The sequence below is a fragment of the Candoia aspera genome, chromosome 2, assembly GCF_035149785.1.
Source record: "Candoia aspera isolate rCanAsp1 chromosome 2, rCanAsp1.hap2, whole genome shotgun sequence".
Taxonomy (NCBI): domain Eukaryota; kingdom Metazoa; phylum Chordata; class Lepidosauria; order Squamata; family Boidae; genus Candoia; species Candoia aspera.
In genome coordinates, this window is record NC_086154.1 from 113,624,960 (window position 1) to 113,647,992 (window position 23,033).

Genomic DNA, 23,033 nt, shown 5'->3' on the forward strand with positions numbered 1-23,033 from the left:
GTTTACCATCTTCACACCTTAGAAGATAATTGGGGGAAAATTATAAGGAAGACATTCGTTTACTCAGGCCCCTGTTGCGTGTGTGGCAATAATTGAAATTACTAGGTCTGAAAAGGATAACAGCCAGCCAGTGAGAAAGCGTAAATGTTTTAAAAAATCAGTGCCTCTAAGTTTTATTGCTGGATAGAAAACAGGACACTAGAACAGCTGTTTATACAAATGAAGCTGGGGGTAAATTTTTAGTAGAGTGCTTGATGAAGTCAATACAAGCCAAACTGGGTAGCTCAAAATAATGAGCTGAAAAAAATATAACCCTAAAAATCCCATCACTGAAGTTTGTATTTATAAGAGCATACAAGTGGCAATAACTTTTTTTTTTAAGTAAGTGGATCTACTCTTGGAATTGATCAGTTGCAGTACTTTGTATCTATTGCAGAAGTAGTATACCGTAGTAGCTTGAAGAAATCCATGAAATTATGGCAGGGTTATATAGCCTTCAGGACGATTCTGCATCCTCTGGATTTCATGTATTTATAGCCCTCACTTGAAAAGATACTTCTAAATGATCTACTTTTATTCCAATACATTTGAAACTGATTTTTCTTAATCAGGGAAAAAATCCCATATTTTTTTTCCCGATTAAGGAACTTCTTGGAGTTACTTGGCTTGAATCTGGCATATGTAGTTCTTTCTTGGACGGAATTTTTAACCCCTGTGTATTTGGTAGCTTTCTCTGTTGGCTGCAGCCTATCTTTTTCTCTCCCTTCTGAATTGGAGTAGATTGCTTACTCCTGTAAATTATCCCAACATCTTTATTTCAAATAAGAGTGAGAATTTCCTTAGGAAAAGAATTACTGAAGAAAATTTGTGATAAGGTGTTCCAGGTATAATTTTGGATTTGTTCCAAGTATTCAAAGGATAGCTCTGTGTGTGTGTTGGAGAGAGAGATCCTTGCCATCCCAAAAGGACAGAGCTATTAACATTTAGGATTATCAGAGTACAAATTGCTTCTAAAGGTCATCAAGCTTTGAATTCTTTCTAATTCAAAGAAACGTCTGGGGAAGTATGTAATGTGCAACTATTACCTGCTTTATGGATGAGGTCCTGGGCTGTTGGCCACCTCAGTTGAACAATGTTTTTGTAAGCAACTATGTCATTCGGTCATATGATGAGAATGAACATGCCTCATTACTTGCAGCCCCAGGAAAACACACTGCTGCATGTTGTTGAAGAGCAGGAGAACTTGCTGACAATTTCTTTTCAGTTGTGGCAGAAGAGGATGTCAGGCAATTTCTAAAGCAGTTCCTGTTGCTCAGTTTATTTTAAATAGTGTTTAGTATCAATACTGTTCATGCATATATGCATAAACCTCAGAATTTCCACAGCAATAGCCGTCCATTACACATATTTGCTGTTTTGGTGCTTGTGTGCCATGTCAAGCCTCTCTCTGCAACCATGGAACCTTTGTAATTTTAAGTGGATCTACGCCGTGACTTTCTGCTTATATAATTAAGGTGGAAACATTGCTGGTGGTTGCATGGCTATTTACGCTCATTTTCCTTCTATGAAGATTATAGGAGAAAGTAGCCCTTTCCTGCGGATCCATGTTTAGCAATAAGGGCCAGGCAGTACCTAATGTGCAGTGGCATCTTCTCTCTCTCTCTCTTTTTAAAGAATTTTACTGAATTTAAAGCAAAGATGTTGTTGTTTATTCGTTTAGTCGCTTCCGACTCTTCGTGACTTCATGGACCAGCCCACGCCAGAGCTTCCTGTCGGTCGTCAACACCCCCAGCTCCCCCAGGGACGAGTCCATCACCTCTAGAATATCATCCATCCATCTTGCCCTTGGTCGGCCCCTCTTCCTTTTGCCTTCCACTCTCCCTAGCATCAGCATCTTCTCCAGGGTGTCCTGTCTTCTCATTATGTGGCCAAAGTATTTCAGTTTGGCCTTTAATATCATTCCCTCAAGTGAGCAGTCTGGCTTTATTTCCTGGAGGATGGACTGGTTGGATTTTCTTGCAGTCCAAGGCACTCTCAGAATTTTCCTCCAACACCACAGTTCAAAAGCATCGATCTTCCTTCTTTCAGCCTTCATTATGGTCCAGCTCTCGCAGCCATATGTTACTACTGGAAATACCATTGCTTTAACTATGCGGGCCTTTGTTGTCAGTGTGATGTCTCTGCTCTTAACTATTTTATCGAGATTTGTCATTGCTCTTCTTCCAAGGATTAAGCGTCTTCTGATTTCCTGACTGCAGTCAGCATCTGCAGTAATCTTTGCACCTAAGAATACAAAGTCTTTCACTGCTTCTACATTTTCTCCCTCTATTTGCCAGTTATCAATCAAGCTGGTTGCCATAATAAAGCAAAGATAAAACTGCAAAAAAGAAAAAAACTACAAAAAGAAAAAAAAGTGAGAAACAACAAAAAAGAATTTTTGAAAATTACATAGAAAGGTGACTTCTGACTTTCAACAGGGAGAATATACAGCAATTTCCATAATCAATCCCTTACTCTATATTTTTTTAATTAATTTTTATCCCGCCTTTATTGTTATTTTTATAAATAACTCAAGGCGGGGAACATACTGAATACTCCTTCCTCCTCCTATTTTCCCAACAACAGCAACCCTGTGAGGTGATTTGGGCTGAGAGGGAGAGACTGGCCCAAGGTCACCCAGCCGGTATTCGTGCCTAAGGCGGGACTAGAACTCACAGCCTCCTGGTTTCTAGCTTGTTGCCTTAACCACTAGACCAAACTGGCTCTCAAACCAAGATCACATTATTTTTATAAATCCTTCCATTAACACATATACAAATCACTAATGCAATTGCTCCTTCCCCTTATATAAAGAATATATATATTTATATAAATTTCTAAATCCCCTCCCCCATAAAACAACTTTAATTATTTCCTTTCCACCGCTATTCTATATATTTCTGTCCACTATAATAAAAATGAAATTATAAAAGCAAATAAATTGTCTACTTGTATAATTAATACTACTACAGCAATCATAATCCTATTAAACCTAAAAGACCAAACAGTTATACCTTATGAATACCTTATAAGTCTTACCAATCAAAAAACCTTAAGAGAAATTGAATAAATCTTAATCCAAATCATTAAAGAGAAATGAAATCATAATAGCCTCATTATCAATCCAATTACACATTCTTAGTTTTACCCCACCAATGCATTTACATATCTTCCTATTACACCCAAGGCATTTTTCTTGCAAAAATCAAACAGCTCAACTGCCCCTGTTAAAAACTTTGTTGAGAAGTTTTTCTCAACAAAAATTTCATCTCCCAGAAAGCCATAACAATCCCACATGTAATCTGCAACTCTCCATGTAACCTGCAGCCCAGACTGTTGCTTTAACCCCTTCAGTACCAAAATGTAGTCTTCACCTGGCATTACTTCAGTCTTGTTGTTTATTCGTTCAGTCGCTTCTGACTCTTCGTGACTTCATGGACCAGCTCACGCCAGAGCTTCCTGTCGGTCGTCAACACCCCCAGCTCCTCCAGGGATGAGTCCATCACCGCTAGAATATCATACTTCAGTCTTACTGTTAGTAAAAAAATTCTTCCTCGTCAAAATCTTCATGTTCCTCCAAAACATCTTCAGCCAGGTGACACAGCTTGGAGATAATTTCTTCCCCAAAGTCCCGAATAGTCTGCAGAACAGGTTGACAACATTCTAAAAAAATCTGTTTGAAGATCTGCTCAGGCTCATAACATGACTCTGAAAAAGCCTCCTTGAAATCCTCCATTTTCAGGCAGTATATTTCGGTGCCCCCTAGATACTTGACTCATGCAAATAGGAGTTAATGAGTTAATACAAAGCTCTGAATGAAATTGAAACATGAAAAAGTTCAGAATGAAACTGGCAGAAAGAAAAGTGCCTTAACAAGCAATCCCAGGGAAAGTGAACAGAAAACGGAAGATTCATGTCAGGATTAAGGCAAAGAAACTACGCTGAGCCAGGAATGAAGCTCTAGTCTTTATTGTTTCTACTATACAAACAGAATCTTGCCAAACTGAGCAAAACTAGCAGGTTCTAAGGGAAAAACTCCAGAATCTCTAAGGAGGGTCCTGCCTGACCTTCTTGGCCGTGCGCCCAAGGTCTTCTACACTGTAAGTGCATTTTTCCCCCTGAAGGTGCCCCCTCCTTCCTTGCCTGCAATCTCCATAACATCACCTTCCCCCTCAGAAACACATTCCATCACAATTCAAAACAACAAATCCAATGTGTAGGGAAATATTCAATCCTTCAAATTCAATACAAAAATAACAGGAAGGCAATTCTTTATTCTCTGTCCTCCTTAATCTTTAAATGGGAAAACAAGCCAAAATTTTAAAAATTAAAAATTAAGTCCAGATATAATGATAAGTACCAAGAGAGTCCACTTCTTGCTGTAAAAAGCCTCTCTTGGGGTACAAAAACTTGAAAAAAAGCAAATTGGGTGTTTAAGAAATGGGGTGGCTGGACTTACTGTCCCTATAAGTGCTGCAATGCGGCTCAGAAATGATGAAATCCCAGCCTCCCGGCAAAGTCTTACCTGTCGATCGTGCACGCTGTCCACAATCTCCTGGCTGCAACTTGCCGTCTGGAGGACAAATGGGTCAATTCCAAGCATTTTCCTTGCTCCGGAAAAATGCTCTGGGCTACAGGAGAAACTAGCCTGTCCCTGGAAAAACTGCCACAATGCCAGTTCTGCCCATGGTGCTCGCAGGCAAAGCTGCCCAGTCTGCAATATTCCCACCGGAAGCCCTGCAGGTGACATCTTCTCATACCAACAGTTGGACAACCTGCAGCTCTTGGCTCTTTGGTAGTGTGGGCCCTGAGAGGAAGGCTTTGAGAAAGAGCTCAGATTAGGGTGGGGAACTTATGGCCCTCCTAATATTGCTGAACTTGAACTAAGCATCCCTTTTAATTGGATGTGATGGGGCTGATGAAAGTTATGCTTCAGTGGCAATGACAGCAGGAGTAAGCAACTTGCTGTCCTCCAAATGTTTTAGTCTTGCTTTCCCATTGGTTGTGCCAAGCATGGTTGAGGGACTGTTTTGCCTTGCATGTTGCTGGTGCCTGGTTTTTAACTTGAGATAGTAAGTGAGATGTCCCTAACTTCCAGACATTTAGGACTAGAACTCATTAGAATAGTCAATATCGGCCCAAGCATCTCTCTGATGCCAGAGTGAGGAAGGCAGTAGTCTGTGGCCCAGCAACACTTTCTCATTTTAATAGTTTGGCACTTCGTGGTATCAAAAGTTAGAACAGATGCCAGATTTCTTGTTGCAGTGGTTGCAAGCAGGGGATGCCTTCATCCTGCAAAACCCAGATTAATTCACAGCTGAGAGCTGTGGGAAGTATCAGAGCCTCTTGTTGCTGCACTTGTTTATCCTCTAGTGCCTGCTGAGATACTCAAGGAAAGCTGATGACATACAGTTTCCTTTTACAGAAGTAGCTTGGCTTATTTTTTTCAAGAGAAGGATGAAAGCCAATGTGCATCTCATCAGGTCTCTCTGCTGGAGGGGTGATGGGTTGGGGGGTGGTATCCAACAGTTAAAATGAGGAGAGATGTCATGGGAATTGTGGGACTATTCTCCACTGATTACTTCTAGAATTAACAATCTGCTATAAAAATGTCAACAAAGACTCCAGGAGTTGAATGTCTACCGAGGTTCAGTTATGTTCTGGGAGGAAGATGCTGAAATGAATGGCACTGTTGCACTATTTTAAAATATAAAATAAAATGAAAATATGGTTGAAAATATAACTAAAAACTAGTTTAGTTGCTTTTAAAATCTAATTTAAATTAAAGAGACGGATTTATCGTTTCAGTATTCTGAAAACCTCTGTCCCTTTGGCTAGCTAAGTTTGATTTTGACCAATTTATTTTGAATTTGTTTTTAAAAATACAGATTTCTTTTGAATCAAAGTGGTAAAATTAGTGATCCAAAAATTTAACTCCTTGGATATACTAAAAATAATGATGCAAAGAACAAATATTTTCTTGAAGATGGCTGTTACCAATGTCTGAAATATCTCCAGAGTTGCAAATACAAGGCCCTTGCTTGGAACTCTTGGATGTATGACAAGATCAATAGGGTCTTCCGGGTGGATCCTAGCATAAAATGTACATGTAATAGCTGAGGTGGTGTGGGAGATTATACATCTAACTGATTATACATCTAACTGGTGCAAACTGTAGACCAGAAGAATTCATCACTAGAGGAGGAAGCAACTGCCACTAGAACTTCTCTTTACATCTTTTGGGAAGCTGAAAGTACCCTCGTAGTGGAGTCTTCCATCCAGTCACATGCATTCTCATACCACTCACCAAAATTGGAGGGCTTTCCTCTTCTTTTATTCCTGATGCTCTATTTTGGCAACACAAGTTCTCCAGGTCAGACTTAGGCAACCAGGCACCCTCTGGATGTGTGGAACAGGCAGAGAACCTGTGAACGAGCTGCTACTCCAGTTTCCCATTATTCCCAGTTCCAATTTTTCCTCAGAATAAATACAACTCTCAAAATTTGCAGTCATATAGTGGAGCTTAGATTCAGTTACTCTTCCAGTTCAGTAGTTCTAGTGCAGTCAAGCACATATAGCTATGCAAAGTGGGGTGAATGGTATAAAGGTTATAAAATAGCTATGGTCTTTCATACTCGCTCCCTGTTACAGGCCAGGAATTCCCAAAAGTTGGTGTTATTTTCCTTTTTTATTTCATACAAGAGCTGTATAAATGCTTAAATTGGATAAGGTTCATTCCCATTCATACACAGAGATGAGCTTTGAATTCACAAGTCTGTATAGAATTTATGTCCTGCAGTGTTTAATAAGCAGTGAAAGAATTGATCACTGACATGAGCTAGGATGATGCCATGGATAGTCCCCCCTTGACCACTTTCTGCCCATATCTTTGGCAAATATTTTTGGATTTCCAAATTACAAGCAGCAAATTTAAACCATGAACTCTTAAGAAAATGCCTACCTGCCTTAAAGATAGCAAAATATTGATTGCTATTAATATAATCAAATTCTTCACTGTAGAAGCTTTTCACTCCTATGCTTGTTTTTGAATCTTTCCTCATAATGACAGCCGTGCGCTTGGTTTTGGGAAAAGTATAAATGGCTGCCAACAAGTTCCAGAAAGTAATGTAGAGTTTTGCAAAAGGTGGCTTGCAAAATCTGAGGCTGTTTGTAGGTTGCTGGACCTGCTGACTGCTGCTCATCGACAGGTGGGCTGTAAGATGAGATCCTAATTTACGCTCAAAAGGGGGAGGCTGGAGGGCAAGGCCTCTCAGTTACAAGATCTCATGGCAAAAAGTATGAGCTGAGGGCCCTCAAAATAGCCCTAGGGAAGCTATATAACAAGCAACTCTGCAGGAAATCACCAGTCCTCGGCAGATCTTCACCCATGTGTAGTGCTGTACAAGAAAAGTCCTGAAAGGAACAGAAAATCATCACTGAGTATCTCTTCACCTTTTTTTTTTTGCAAGCTTTTGGCAGGAGACACTCCTTTGGATCTCAAGGCATTGTTGTGGCTTGGCACCTCAGTGTTTGTGGGGTAGCTGTGTGCCTCTTCTGCTCTCCAAGACTCTTCTCATTTTCCTTGCCTCATCTGTCTATTGGACTTCCTTTGCCCTCTGTGACCATGAAATACTACTACCCAGGCTCACTCCCTAGGTATAGGCGATACGCAAGAAACCTCAAGACTGTGCGTTTCCCCAATGATGTTGTCTTCCAGGACCATATTCGGCAAGGTGACTTGGAGCAAGTGGGACGTTTCATCCGGGCCAGGAAAGTCTCTTTGGATACCATCTATCCCTCTGGTATGTAGGATAGGGAAGGACCAATTGGAGGGTGGATGACTAGGAAGCTGTTTGATTCCAGGGGAAAATATGGGTTGCATATTAGGCTGCATTTTCAGTGTGATTTAAGGAAACAACAGGGAGCTTCCATCCTGTCTCTCAGTTGCCATACCATCCACATTGTTTTGGTAGAATCATTAATTCAAGAGGGAAATAAACCTAAAATTCTATAAACATGTACAGTACTCTCGCCAACTTAGAGTTTAACACTTGTTTAATGTACACAGCGTTTTGATTCAGTATTGGAAAAACACATTAAAAGGTGGACTGTTGGCAGGATGAGCAATAAAATGGAGTATCTGCTTCTCAGAAATACTTTGGAGGCTTATGACCAACTCTAAGGTTGATTTAGTGTCTCTTTGAGACATAAGCTCTGGTTGTTATCAGGGCATGGAAAGCTACACAAGACAAAACAGCAAGAGAGGGTTTGATAAGCCTAAAAATGATGACAATTACAGCTTGTAAAATCCAAGTAGATTATGTTAGGGTGAGCTTAATCTTTCTGATGGGCGTTGCCTAGTCTAATCTTCCTAGTTTGGTACATTTCATGTTATGTTGGGACTGTAACTCTCAAAATTTCCCGGTGGGCATTGGTCATACTGGGAATGCCAAGGGCTGCAGCCCTAGTTCATGTGGAAGGTGCCAAGTTGGGGAAAGCTGATTTAGGTCATTTCTAGCCCAGCATTGTAGGAGACTATAGGAGTCTCACTGGGAATCATTTTGCTCTTAGAGAGGCTGGCCTTCGTTTACTCTTTTTATAAATCAAGTAATTCCCAAAGAGGCTTACAAAACATACCCAGGAATCTTGAGCTGAAATTCTCCTCCCTTTTTCCCACAAGTGAACAGTCTTTAAAAAATCAGCAGTTCTGTGTGGGTGCACGTTACTAAATAGTTCTAGTTATCTTTCTTTACATCAAGGATTTCTCTTGTGTGAGAAGAAAAATCTTATAGGGCCCCACTCAGTTTATGGTACCCCCATCTGAGGGGTTCACAGGCTAGAGTTTGATGTATCACCTTTTCCAATTAGGTATGGCTGCCCTCCATGAAGCTGTGCTTGCCGGGAACCTTGACTGTGTCAAGCTCTTGATAAAATATGGTGCTGACATCAATCAGAAAGATGATGATGGCTGGACACCTCTGCATATGGCCTGTAGCGACGGCTATGCTGACATTGCAAGGTCAGAGATGCTAGACTGTTTGCTTCATTCTCTCTTGGCCAGCTGTGCCGCTCTCTTGATAAGCAGGCAATTGCCGACTATATGGCCAAGGAAAAGATGAGGAAAGTGATTGCTCTACTAGATTACTGGATAGTGAGCTTTGAAGTGACAAGAAGTGCCTGCTGGATCATTCCAGGAGATGGATGAATCCTCTCTTATAAACAGCGCTAATCCTCAGACACCAGCAGTGTTGATAGTATATTGTTGGCAGATTAACTAACTGTGGTATTGCTGAAATGCCAAACAAAAAAAATTAAATGGAATCCATATATTTAAAAGGTGGTTGTCTTTATGGAAGCAGAAAATCCTTCAAGTCTAAAGGCCACTTCATTACATCTTAAAGTCCTCTATATCGCCTTGAATATAATGTATAGGGGAAATTGGTATATATGAACTGGACAATGCATGTGGGGAAGCCATTTTTTTGATTCGGGCTGCAACTTTGATTCTTCTGCCACAGAAGAAACAGCTGTAGGCTTTTGTGTACCACTATATTCTCTACGCATGAATGGTATAAAGGGTTAAGGAAATTGTAATCACTTTAAGAGGTGATTGTAATGCAAATTCCTATTGCAATTATTAAAACTGACTAAAGGATACCTAAACCATATTATACAGTGAACTACCTAAATGGACTGAATTTTTTTTACAAATATAGGTTAAACAAGACCCTTTCGATCTCTACTGTATTTAATTATTTTCTCTTCTTCTGATCCTCCAGGTACCTCATCTCTCTTGGCGCCCAGTGTGATGCCACTAATAATGAAGGAGAGAAGCCATTTGACCTTATTGACCCAGAATACAAGGATCTTGTGGAGCTCTTCAAAGCAGCCCATGTAGACTAAGATTGTATCTCTTAACTCTTTTCCATGAGAAGTCCAGTCTCCATGGCAGGCAACAAAATCTGTTGCATGAAGGGAAAAAAACTAGCAAAATTGCCCCTACAAAGTTGGTAAGGGACTGTAAGGTCTCCTAAAGGAGGCCATACTATAGCTGCAATATGTATATATGACTATGTTGGGATTTCTCAGCGATATGCTTGGGATAGTCTGTCCAAAAAAAATATATGGAACATTCTTTATTGTGGTCCATTGTCCAGTACAATAGGTGGTATATACTGGCTTTGATGGTGTGATTGTGTAGGTAGTTCATATATATGTGACCTGGATTGGACCGGACACCAATTTCTATAAAAATGTATCTTTCCAATTCTCATTTTGCAATTACTAATTTTGAACAGTGGCCTCAGCAACGTTCAAGTTATTTTCCTGAAGAATCCTTTCAAAATAACCATGAAAATATCTACCTTCAAACTGACATGTTTATGTACATATGAATTATTCTAAAACATAGTGTATAAAGTCCTATTTTCAATGTGTTGCCGATTCTAGATTTTCTTTTATACTGTATTTTTTAAGTGATTCTGAAACAGCTTTTTATTTTTTCAATAAAGGAATTCCCAAATGCTGGAGTTTTTTTTCTTCCCTCTCTTCTCACATTAAGGATAAGCTTCTGTTGAATCATTTGGGTTTTGTACCTTATGGAGCAGCTGAACTCTCCTTTAATAGAATTGAAGTCCATATGGAGAGAAGAGCATTCAGATTTGGAATAAGCAAATTAATTCCAGTGTTCAAAGAAACACAGGATACCTAAAAAGCGAAACAAAAAATGGGAACGAAACTTCACCCAAGCTTGAATTATATGCATCCTACTATAGTTAAACCTCTGGAACTGCCTGTAATACCTGAAAACAGTGTTTTTACATTTCATCCAGTTAACTTAAAAGTTTCATGTGAAATTATGCTACTTGGATATTTTTATAGCATCAACAATATTTAAGATGCTGTAAGAGGTTACCTTTTTCAAGGGGAGGGGGAAGGTAAAGAATGCAAGAAGTCACGTAAAACCCTTACCCAGGGGCATGACTTAATGTAACAGCTTCAGAGAAGGTGGACCGTATATACCATTCTGATAGATTCTATATATCCCTTCCTGCAACCACTGAGCACCAGGACTTGAATAGCAACTCAAGTTAATGTATATATGGTAAAAGGTGAATGGTCCCCTGTGCAAGCACTGAGTCATGTCTGACCCTTTGGGGGGAAGCTGCTTTCATGACGTTTTCTTGGCAGACTATAGCGGGGTGGTTTGCCATTGCCTTCCCCAGTCGTCACCTTCCCCAGCAAGCTGGGTACTCATTTTACTGACCTCGGAAGGATGGAAGGCTGAGTCGACCTGAGCCGGCTACCCGAGAATCCAGCTTCTGCTGGGATTGAACTCAGGTCGTGGGGAGAGTTTTGGTTGCAATACTGCTGCCTACCACTCCACGCCACATGAGGCTGTTCATATTATATATTCATACTATATATTTTATATATAGTAGTCATCTAAAGTGTAAAAGTCTGTGAGTTCAATTCCCAATAGAGGGTTTGAACCCCTATGGCTGCCCACCTCTGAGGAGTCCCAAATAGGATAAAACTGGTCATATAGTCTGCTTTTTGGTGGTCAATGTAACTGAAAACATCATACTGTGTCAAATACAGAAATCCCCCCAACCCCCAGCAGGGTGGAAGTAACGTAAAACCCCATAGGTGGAGGCATGGCATAATATAATAATATAATGTATTTCTCTGTTCTAAAACCTTAAGGGAACATAGATTGTATATTCCACTCTAATAGTGGATTAAGAGGACATGTTATATATTATTCTTTTCCAAATAACTTGTTTTAGCTTGGTAATGACGTGATCCAGAATTAGGCCCAGAAGAGATACCTTGGAAAACAATGTTTTGAGGTTGGTCCTCACTCAAAACATGCCTACTAAGTGTAAAAACTGCTTTTTAATTGGACAGTTTGTCTCATTGTGAAAATCAGTTGTGAATCATTTGTGCCATGTACATCAGCATATTTGGGGCTAACTGCTGCTCTAAGCTTCTTGCAAAATGTGGATGTCATTATGGTGCTTATTCAGGCACATTTCCTTACTCATGCACCTCTAGAGTTCATAATAGAAAATTAATAGAATTAATAGAATAGAAAATTAATAGAAAATTAAGCAAAAACAGAAAGAGTGCCAGTTTGGTGTAGTGGTTAAGGCATCAGGCTAGAAACTGGGAGACTGTGAGTTCTAGTCCCGCCTTAGGCCCAAAGTCAGCTAAGTGACCTTGGGCCAGTCACTTTCTCTCAGCCCTTCTGAAAAACCTTGCCAGGAAAACTGCAGGGACTTGTCCAGGCAGTCTCCAAGAATCAAACACGATTGAACGGATTAAAAAAAAAGCAAAAACAAGCACCCAACCCCCCTCCCCACCTTATTTAAGTTGTAACTGATATAAATGTTGAATATGATTACAAGTACTTGCCTAGCTTTGCTTATAAAGGTAGGTATTAGGGTATAGTCTGGCATGTTGCTTGGAGTTACCTCAACTTTTCTGTATATTAGGGTGATAAAGTCCAAAGAGCTTCCAAATAATTAACTGAACCCTCGGTTACAAGGTTATTTTTGAGTTTTTCTATGAATCCCTTTTAGACCTAGTCAGTCACAAAATACTGTGCAGAATCATGAGTGAGAATTACAGTATCTCTGATTGTTTTAAGTTTCTCAGAAACTCATGCACGGCATTGTGGGACATTGCAGCTTAAACCCCTTTCAGCTCCTTTCTATGATGATGATGATGATGATATATGTAATTCAAGGCAGCAAACATACCTAATACTCCTGCCTCCTATTTTCCCCACAACAACCCTGTGAGGTGGGTTGGGCTGAAAGACACTCACTAGGACACGGACCTCTCATCCTCCTGATGCCTTGGTGAGGAAGCTCAGTGTTTCTCAACCTCAGCAACTTTAAACTGTATGGACTTCAACTCCCAGAATTTCCCAGCCAGCATCTGGCCGAAGCCAGCAGCGAGCTATGTTTAGATTGAACGTTACCTGCATCCACAAACTTCTCTAGAGACAAACTGAAAAGATGGGACACGTTAACAGGTGGAAGGCTTCCTTATTCCGATTGGCCCTAGTGAATGATACCCCTTGAAGGCTTACGTCTGTAACAAATAGGAAAGCAGGATAATTAAAAGAACCTCGCTTTGGTCCCAAAACGGATACGAAGTGAAAAGCAAGAAAGTTGTCTTTTTTTTTTGCAGCGCCGCCCTGAACCTGGGTGGGGACTGCGCTCTGGCTCTCCGCCTGGTGACATCCCGCACCCCGGTTTGCCTCTGGGCACCCAGGGTGCTACTTAGGCCAAAGCGTCCCTTCCCGCCAGCTCTCTCCTCTCCTCTCACGCCCGATTTCAAGACCCGCTCTCCTTCCTCCAGAGCTTGCCCCGGACTCCCGTTTCCATGGCTACGCCTTCCCGCGCCCTGCCCTGCTGCTCCGTTTCCATGGAAACTCTCTCCCGCGGCTACGCGGGGCAGGGGCTCTCCGGACCCACTCGCCCTCAGTGCGCACGCGCAGCCCGGCCTAGGCGCTCTCTTCCGCCCGGGCCTGGCAGCAGCGAGCGAAGTCAGGGCCGGGATCTCCCCGGGCCCAGGTGAAGGAGTTGGGAGGGTGGGAGGAAAGGGCGAGGAAGGCGCTTTGACCGCCCCGTCCTCGGTGCCGACCCCGCAGCGCTGCTGAACTGACTCCGCACAGGTATTTGCTTCTGGGCCAGTGGGCCTAGCGCCGGGCCAGCTCCAGGTCGGGCTGGCAGTTCGGAGGCGGCGGAGAGAGGAAGAAAGTCGGGCTTCCAAGCTTCCTCCCTTCCCTTCCCTTCCGTGTAGCGTTGACATCCCATTTCCGAGGCTAGGGCTTTTCTGGGGTCACGTGGGCGAGGCCAAAGATAGTCGTGCAGGGAGAAGAGAGCAGCAGAACACAGGTGCTTGTGGGAATACTCCGAAGAGAGCGGGAGGAGTATTGTGGGGGAGCTGGGAGGCTTCAGGGCTTGTGGCACGATTAACGGCTTGAGCGATAGTATAAGAATACTAATTTGAATAAGCAGTGGCTGAAATGGTCCTCTGGGTCTGCAAGGTAAAGCAACTCCCGAAATCCAGGCTGCCTTAGAATGACAGGGCTCAGCATGGATTTTGTCCCTGCTCAGTTACTAAAGTAATTTGCTCCCTCACTGTGGCTAATGGGACACCATCCACAGTCAGCTCAGCCTTTGTTCTAGCAGTCTGTCTTTTTTTTAGTGTCACCAACCTATCCTTCCAATACCTGGGCCAGGGCTGGGCAAGAGGCAGCCATGACAAGGTGAGAAAGATTATGGCATTGTGACAATTGAATTTGTGTTGGTACCAAATAGATTGCTAGAATATATTATTACTTCTTTAGGACTTTCAGCCTGCTGTTTTTTGTTGCTGAAGGCAGGAAATTGTTTAGCTAGAGTTGCTCTGTGTAGTTGTTTGGTGATGATGGATAATTGCTTGAATCTTGGATTGATTATTAACTTGGATTCAGTAATCTTGTATTCCCAAAGCACTTTGAAAAAGAGAAAGTGTAATGAAACTGACACGGACACAAAATAATATGTTGCTTAAGCTGATTTTTTTTTCTTTGAAAATCTCTGAACAACCACGTTGAATGGTTTCAACTTTTGGAACCTAAAGTTTGAATTACAACTCTTGTCAATCCTGACTATTGGCTATGCTGGCTGGGACTGATAGGAACTGTAATCAAATTTGGGGAAAAGTGGCTGAAGCTACAATGTCCTTCTGCTTTTTTATTTTTGGCAAAGATCAGAATTTTGTTGCCTATCTCCTTCTTTTCTAGCTCCCCTGTTTCCAGAGTAGTTTACAATGGCAAGAGAAACAGCAGTCCTCGCTCCCCAAGCAACAGCAGTGAGATCTTCACTCCTGCACATGAGGAGAATGTGCGCTTCATCTATGAAGGTGCAGAGTGGGAAGCATTTGCTGCATTTCCTCTAGATCATGGCATATTATGCCACCTCCTATCATGTATATTACCTATCTACCACATACCATTGACAAGTATTGGTGTCATTGCCCCCACCCCATATCTGTGCTTTTTTTTTAATGTAGGCATGAGTAAATGGAGAAAAATTACTGAAAATGAGAGTCTTTAAAAGTCAAAACATTTAGACATGAATCTAGTGCTTGGGACTGACAGATCAACATTGCAAGTTCTGTATATCAGGTCCTCCTCTAATGGCAAACAGTTTGCTTTTTCTTTGCTTCTTCCTTTGTTTTTTTAAACATTTCTTATAGTGTAGAACCATTGGTAGAGTTTAGGTGGCTGATTCAGTCAGAGAGGCTTCCTTAGTCTGCAGGTGAAATTTTCTCCTGTCTTAACGTTCTCCTTTTCTACAGCGTGGCAATGTGTGGAGCGAGATCTCCGCAGCCAGATGGCAGGTGGTGAACGGGGACTTGTAGAGGAGTATGTGGAGAAGGTACCAAATCCCAGCCTGAAGGGTGAGTTTCATGCTGTCAGATACTTTCTTTCTGAGTGACAACCTTAGTGACATCCAGCATAAATTACACATTATTTTATGTGGGCATGCCTTTGAAGATAATTCAGAAGCTTCAGTGTGTTCTGCAAGTTCATTGCTTATAATATATAATTTCAATATTATCATTTTAATTGGCTTCTAATTACTGGGTTTAATTCTTGTGTTCTAGTTGTCCTTCAAAAGCCTAGATAGTCCAGAGTCATGTTACTTTGACAGCCACCTTTTTCAGTTTCAACTTGCCCCTTTTCTTCCATAGATATATACTCTGTATTCCTTCAGCATTGGGGAAAATACATCCAGCTCCAAGTTCTTCTAGTAATTAGCATTACTAGTATTAGCATCAGTAATGAGGCAAATTGCTAAATAAAACACAACCTTTTAAATAATTACTCCCAGACTTTGAAATTTCTTCCTGTCTTTACTTCTGTTTTTGGCACACAGTGAAAACTCTTGTTCAGGATGATATTTAAAAATTAATTTGCCTGTTGCTGGTCATTGTTTGGTCATAGTTTCATATTATATAGTCTAATATCTGGTCTCATTACTAGCTGGCTTGGATGTCTTAGTAATAGAATGGTGGAGTAGTAATGTTTTTTAAAAAATAAATTATGGTTTGGGGGAACTACAGTTCTGTGCAAATATATTTATGCTCCAGATTACAAAAATTGGAGATTCTTTAAGATCTTAAAAAAATCAATTTATTGAATACAAGATTTTGATATTTCTTGTTCTAGAAATAAATAGGCTGCTACTGTATTTGTAAATGTGTGAGTCCCTAGACAAAGTATGCTTTTGACAGAACTTGGAGATCGTCAGTTTACCTTTTTTCCTCACAGGATCCTGCTATCACAGCAATAAATGTATTCATGTATTGCTCTGGTTTTCAATATTTTTCACCATCAGCAAAATCCTGCACAAAGTTTCCAGGGGAATGGGGAGAACTCAGTTTAAAATATACACCATAACAGCATAGTGACTCTTATTAATTCAGATTCAATCCAGGTACCTGTCATGGAGGTTTCAGTTTAAATTCCTGTAGAGAGCAGAAAATTACACTTGACGGCCTAAGCAGTCCCCCCCAGTACTATGATTCTAGTCCAACATTTTATTTATAGTGATGATCAAATGAATGCACCTAGGAAGTTCAGAGGAAAAGCATAAAGAATGGCCTTTTTCTATATAAAGTTTTACTGGCTCTGAATATTATTTGTTCTTGCTTATGACTAGTAGCCATTTATAATTCTAGTTTCCGTTAATTTGATGATTGCATAAATGCAAATATAGACAATGCATTTTACTTGTTTGGTTTTATATTAGGGATTTTCTAGTTGCACAGTTTAGATTATGGTTCCTAGGTAGAATTTTAGACTCTTTGGGTATATAGTTGGTAGCACTGTTGTGAGGATAGTTTCTTATATTGAATAGAGCTTATAGTGGAGCATCACAAATCTTCTAATTAGATGTCTCAGTTATCTATGGCCTGAGTTAAAATTTAAAGTATTAGCGATTAGGTGATAGTGAGGAATCTAGCCATTTTCTTCTTGCTAAAGTCAGTAGGAATGTTGAAGAAAGTAAAGTGGAAAATCAGGAGTCTTATCCTAATTTTTCTTTATTTTTTTGACAGCATTCAAACCTGTTGACTTGAGCGACCTAAAGCGACGGAACACACAGGATGCCAAGAAGTCCTAAAGTGGCCTGGGCTGGCCCAGCTCCAGTGCTGGCATGTGGCCACTGGTACATGAATTTGATAACTTTGTGTTGATTTCCTCCTTAGGTCTGGATTGTGCCTGGGGCTGGCTCTGAATTTCCTAGGAAGGATTGGCTTTCTGCCTCTTCTTCTCAGCGTTCCCTGGCCTGGGCTGCCTGTCTTCATTCTAGAATTGGGCCCAGGAGTTCTTTTTCCTTAGTAAATGACGTTTTAATCTGATGATAGCCAAGTGGCTGTCATGTGTCCAGTCTGTCTAAGTGTGAAATAAGACAGAAGCTCCAGGATCAGCCAGACCTAGACTCTCCCCAAAGCCCTCTCAAAACCCAGCCTTGTTAGGGGAAAGCTGAGAGGCTGATGGGAGAGAAGCAGCAATGGTTATGTAGTCTATTCTGTCAATACAAACCAGGAGATTTTAGACTGCTAATACTTGAGCTTTTGGTCTGAAGAATGAAACAGTGTTGCTCGGCCATTGGTACAGTGATGAAGAAGAACAGAAAATAGAAGCTGCAAGCCCAGGACAGTTTCCGAAGGGCAAGCTCTTTTGAGATTCAACTGTACCTGGATAAATCTGACTGATCTCCCTCACCATGTACTGAAAAGATGCACCAGATTCTGTTGCTTTACACCCTGCTGACCAGCAGCCCCAGCCAGGGGGGAGGTGGCATTTCTGAGCTAGCCCCAGAGCCCAGCCCCTGTGCCCCAGCAGGGCTGGGGACAGCCTTAGTGTGTGCTGTTCACTAGCAAGTGGCAGAAGTGCCCATGCTTGTGTCTAGCCCAGGCATTGGTGTTGGGGACCCTACCCAAAGTTGGTAGGCAAGGGCATGGTGGCTGTTTCTTTCCCTTTGTTATGTCCCCCTTTGAACTGTGTCTGTCTTTAAGGGGTGTTGTAAATAAAACTGGTTAGTCATTTTGACATTCTGTTGTGTGAACTTATCTTGCATTCTAGTTGCATTCTTTCAGTGGAGATCACTTAGTAATCTGACTCTGTATTCCTTGCTATGTCCAGTAGTCAGACTCTCCAGACCTAGAATGGCCTTTCTCGGAAAGAGGTGAATTTGTTTACTTTTTCTAGTTACTGTAGTGATAATATTTGGAGCGGTCTGCCTAATCACTATTTTCTGTTGGTCCTGGGCTAGTTGCAAATTAAATCACAATTGCCATGTTGCTCAGCTAACCAGCAAACCCTGGCCTTGTTCGTTGACCTTAAATATCTCTGGTTTTGATGTGGCATACCCCTGAAAAGATATTAAGCATCTTTGTTCAAACCTCTATAGTTTTGGATAAAGGAAGCGAGGAAATATCTGGTTTTGCCGAAAGAGTGCTGTATTTAACTACCAGTCTTCAGAAGTGTTTCCTGATGCTTCCAAAGTGGAAGCAACTTTGTTCTGTTCATGGCATATTATTTTATATACCTGAGAACAGTGTTTTTATCCTGAAGTGAAAGATGTGAGATTATTGAGAAACAAATACTTACATGGTGCTAATGTGCGGCAAAGGCTCTCACTCTCACATAGAGAACATATTTCAGCAATGGGGTATTTCCTGCCCTTGGAACATGAATTTAGTACAGGCAGTCTTTGCTTAGCAACGGTAATTGGGACTGGCAGCTCTGTCAAGCAATGCGGTCATAAAGCATGACATGTGACTGCACCAATTTATGATGGCAGTTGCGGTAGTTCTGGTTGCCATCATTAAGTGAATCCAGTATGGTCATATGACTTTGGGATGCTGCAACTGTCATAATTGCGAATCAGTTGCCAAGTGCCTGAATAGCTATTGTGACCATGGGGCACTGTGATGGCTGCAACTACGAGGACCAGTCGTAAGTCTCCTTGTATGGTGCTGTTGTAACTTTGAATGGTTGCTGAACAAGTGGTCATTAAGCAAGGACTACCTGTATTGCCCTGGCTGAGTGTTCAAATTGAGGGATCCTAGCTGGCACCTTAAGAAAGGAGTGAATTCTGTACAGGAGTGAATTCTATGGATTAAGAACTTTATGTACCTTGCAGCATAATGGTGGAAACACATTCCTAAAAGTTTTTGAGAAGGCAAGACTTTTTTTTGAAGTCTTGAAATTTACAAGTCAAGATACTTTTTTCCCAAGAGGAAGAGTAAAAATGTTTTGCTGTACAACCTCAGTTCTGGGGACATTTTTGTTTACTGATATTAGCAAAGTTTTTCCTTCATCTCAAAACTGAATCAGTTGCCAAAACATGCTGGAGCTCTCACTTGTTTGCTGTGCTGTAGACTTTTCTGCTCAGTCCATTTTCCTAATGGTATCTTCCTAGGAAGTTTGACATTTTATTTGGTTTATTTGGGCCCTTTATGTTTGCTTTAGTTGGGCAATAATTGCTTTAGCCAAATACAACATAATGGGATGGAAGAGAAACCTGAATATGTCTCTCTACCAGCAAGCAGCACAAACTTTACATAAAAAAGCAGCATGAAGAACTCTGTCAGAATGCCATACAGACTTTTGAAAACATGAATTTTGGACCATGAGATGAAAGTTTTTCTTCCGGAGTAAAGATCATGATCTCAGTAGACCCTTGAAAACCAGCTGGTGGTAATGGCTCTGCACTGCTGAGAGAGTTTACGTGGTGATTGCTATGTGCCTTCTTCCATCTCTCTCCAAAGATCCTTTGGACAGGATAGTTGGCAATAAGGCCCTTGGTGGGAAAAAATCTTTGTGTGCTCTCCTCTCCCTTCTGGGATGCTTTCCCCAGGACACCAACGCCTGTAGTCATTTATCTGAAGCGAGATTTACGATCTGAATATGTCTTACATTGAATCCAAACTGAATGTTCTAAGACTAGACCTGCTCATATTGTGCTATATCATACCTGCAGCCTCTCATTTGAATAGTTTTATATATGAAGCAGACTAGAGTTGTGCCAATTTTTGAAAGTTCTTCAAAATTTAGGTTAAACCAGAATGGCGAAAAATCTAAAATCTCAATCTCTCTCTCTCTCTCTCTCACACACACACACACACATTCTTCCTGACTTTGCCCCATAAGTGTTAGTTATGCAAATAGATTCTGAATCTCTCAATCTGATTAATGAGGTGGAGTTTAACCAAGGAGTTTTGAATTCAGTAGACATACTACTTGCATTTTTAAAAACCTTAGCTTTTGGATGTAGTTGTAAGCCAGAGAAGGAAGACTGTGCCTCAAAATGCTACAAACAATAGATATTTAAAATTATTGGTCCATGGGAGGAATCTGGATTGAGATTTTCAAAAGATGATGGTGTGGTTAGTTATGAGGTTCTAATTCTTGTTTTCTGGAAATTGAATCCTGTAGTTTCTAATTGCTTGATTTATCTTTGCATTTATGATTTTTTTTAATTTACATTTCCTCCCTAATAAAAGTGCTCAGATTCTCAAATGCAATAACCTGATTCTGGATTACAGACTATAATCTGACTAGATATGCAGCTGCCGACAATTCAGTGTGCCTCTACCAGGATACCAGTTTTTAAGAAGAGTCATATTTTCAGTGGTTGGGGCAAACAGTGTTGGCCCCGCCCATTGACTTATTCCCACATAAGCCCACATATAGGCAATGAGCTCTTGAACACCTCCTCCTCCAGAATACATGGGCTTTCTCTCTTATTTAAGCATCCTGGATGTTCTTAGAACCTTAGCTTGTGGATGGGAATGAGCAGCTGAGGTGAATAATAAGGCACAGTGGGGACACTGCCAACACTTTCCCCCCCCCCCCTGTTTCTACTGTGTTAGAGGGATGAGAGCCCTTAGGCTTTACAACACTTAATGTGCTTCCAGGCAAGCATCTCTAGCAATATCTTATTGGCTCTTGTGCTGCAGGCTACAAGTGAAATTGCAACTAATTTTCTACCCTTAGGTGGTATAGAACTTTTGTTCTATATTCTTTGTACCATCCATATTAACTGCTAATACATAGCTGTATGGCTAGGAAAAGTATGTACATCTATCCCATTGTCCTGTATTTAATTAAATCTGGACTAAGGCACAAGGATAAGATTATGTACTTCTGGGAATTTAAATATAAGAAAGGTGTTTTATTGCAAATTTGCAGATGAGGAAAATGTTACTAGGCAGCGATTAAGGAACAGCAAAGTTGAGTTTTTAAATAATATTTTAATTAGCACTTTAATACTCAAATGCTGTTGTATGATTTTTTTTTCTTTAAGTATAGCTAAGCAATGTAAGGAGACCCTGTCTGCTGTAGTGGTGAAGGCATCAGGCTAGAAACTGGGAGACTGAGCTCTAGTCCCGCCTTAGGCACAAAGTCAGCTCGGTGATCTTGGGCCAGTCACTTTCTCTCAGCCCTAGGAAGCAGGCAATGGGAAACCACTTCCAAAATCTTGCCAAGAAAACTGCAGGACCTGCCAGGGAAAAAAATGGAGGGAATGAAAAAAATGAAAAAACTGCAGGGGAAAAAAATCAACGTAAGAAGTAATTAGAAGGTCATAATAAAAATTGCAAGTAAAATGTGAACAGGGAAGAATAAGAGTAATGATATGCCATAGTGTGGCATCGAATCAGATTGCTTATTCCTGCAGTATCTAACCAAGAGGATACTGGAACTTATATGATGCCTGGCTAATTGTGTGTGTGTGTACGCGTACGCGCGCCTAGCATTTTCCTGCGGATGCAGAGTCTGCTTTTTGGATCAACTGAATGTTGATCTATTGGTTGCATCCATTGGTTGCAATTGACCGACTGGCTTGTCACTTGAGCCTGACATTGTGGACTGAGAGAGAGAGACTGGCCCAAAGTCACACAGCCGGCTTTCATGCCTAAGGTGGGACTAGAACTCACGGTCTCCTGGTTTCTGGCCTGGTGCCTTACTGATTAAGCATGGTAGTAGTTACCTAAGCTTCCTATGTCTTCTATGACAATTATGGGCTCAAGAGGACCTCCAAACTGTATGTGTAATGTTTCGATGGGAATGTACTGTAGTTCCCTCCAGAACAAGTCACTTTACAGCTATATAGACAGCACCCCTAACCCCCAAATCAAAAGTACACTGTCTTGCTTGGATGACATTTCTAATTTTTCATCCACATCCAATTCATGTTCACACAGTGACTCAGAACATCTATTCTTCCACCTGTTTTAAATTCAAAGGATAGATAAAGCTGAATATCATATATCGAGCCTAATGCAACCTATGTCGTCTGATGATCTTCCCCAAGGGTCAACAGTGTGGTAGTTGTGACATTTCTACATGATGAGATCTTAGCTTCCTTGAATAAGATTTCTGGGTAATAATACCAGCATCTTGTTAGGTTTGGGTCATTAAAAAGTACTCTGTGTGTGTGTGTGTGTGTGTGTGTGTGTTTATCTGACTCAACCATGGTTTGAGATCAAATGATGCCCACTGCTTGGAAAGTTTTCTGTCTGTTGATGTAGATGATTAACAGCACAAAAGATAAAGTTAAGTTCTGAGGAACCATATAATCTAGTTGCCAAAGAACAGGGTGATAATACCCTAATTCTTAATTCAAACACTCAGCCTAGAAGATTACCATTAACTGTCAAAGGCCAGTGTTTGATTTTAGGGAACGAACAAGTTTGTCAAAGATCACTCCATAGAACAATTGAAACAAAATATGTCTTAAACCCAGACCTAAACTGTAATTGAAAAAATGTAATTTCATGCAAAAATGCTTGGAATCAGTAACCGTTCAGATTTCTTACACAAGAAGGTGAGATTATCACCTGGTATGTAGGTATCTTCCATCTCTACAACCAGGTAAAGTTCCTTCAATTCTCTGTCTCAAAAAGGAGTTAATAAT

General features: G+C 40.9%; 2 protein-coding genes across 4 annotated transcripts; both read left to right on the forward strand.

Annotated features, from left to right (window-relative positions):
• Positions 1 to 7,222: 7,222 nt before the first annotated feature.
• Positions 7,223 to 10,561, forward strand: PPP1R27 (protein phosphatase 1 regulatory subunit 27). The gene is made up of 3 exons (XM_063293296.1): positions 7,223 to 7,841; positions 8,908 to 9,058; positions 9,819 to 10,561. The coding sequence occupies exons 1-3, from the start codon at positions 7,664 to 7,666 to the stop codon at positions 9,940 to 9,942; spliced, it is 453 nt and encodes a 150-aa protein (XP_063149366.1). The 5' UTR covers positions 7,223 to 7,663; the 3' UTR covers positions 9,943 to 10,561.
• Positions 10,562 to 13,515: 2,954 nt separating this feature from the next.
• On the forward strand, positions 13,516 to 18,160 carry MCRIP1 (MAPK regulated corepressor interacting protein 1). 3 transcript variants are annotated; one of them, XM_063293298.1, is made up of 5 exons: positions 13,516 to 13,625; positions 14,263 to 14,323; positions 14,843 to 14,961; positions 15,400 to 15,501; positions 17,164 to 18,160. In XM_063293298.1, exons 2-5 carry the CDS (start codon positions 14,316 to 14,318, stop codon positions 17,226 to 17,228), a joined length of 294 nt encoding a protein of 97 aa, XP_063149368.1. In that variant the 5' UTR covers positions 13,516 to 13,625; positions 14,263 to 14,315; the 3' UTR covers positions 17,229 to 18,160. The 3 variants fall into 3 exon arrangements, with proteins under 3 accessions (XP_063149368.1, XP_063149367.1, XP_063149369.1); XM_063293297.1 differs by having other exon boundaries at positions 13,547 to 13,726; XM_063293299.1 differs by lacking the exon at positions 13,516 to 13,625 and adding an exon at positions 13,733 to 13,949.
• The last annotated feature ends 4,873 nt before the right edge of the window (positions 18,161 to 23,033 follow it).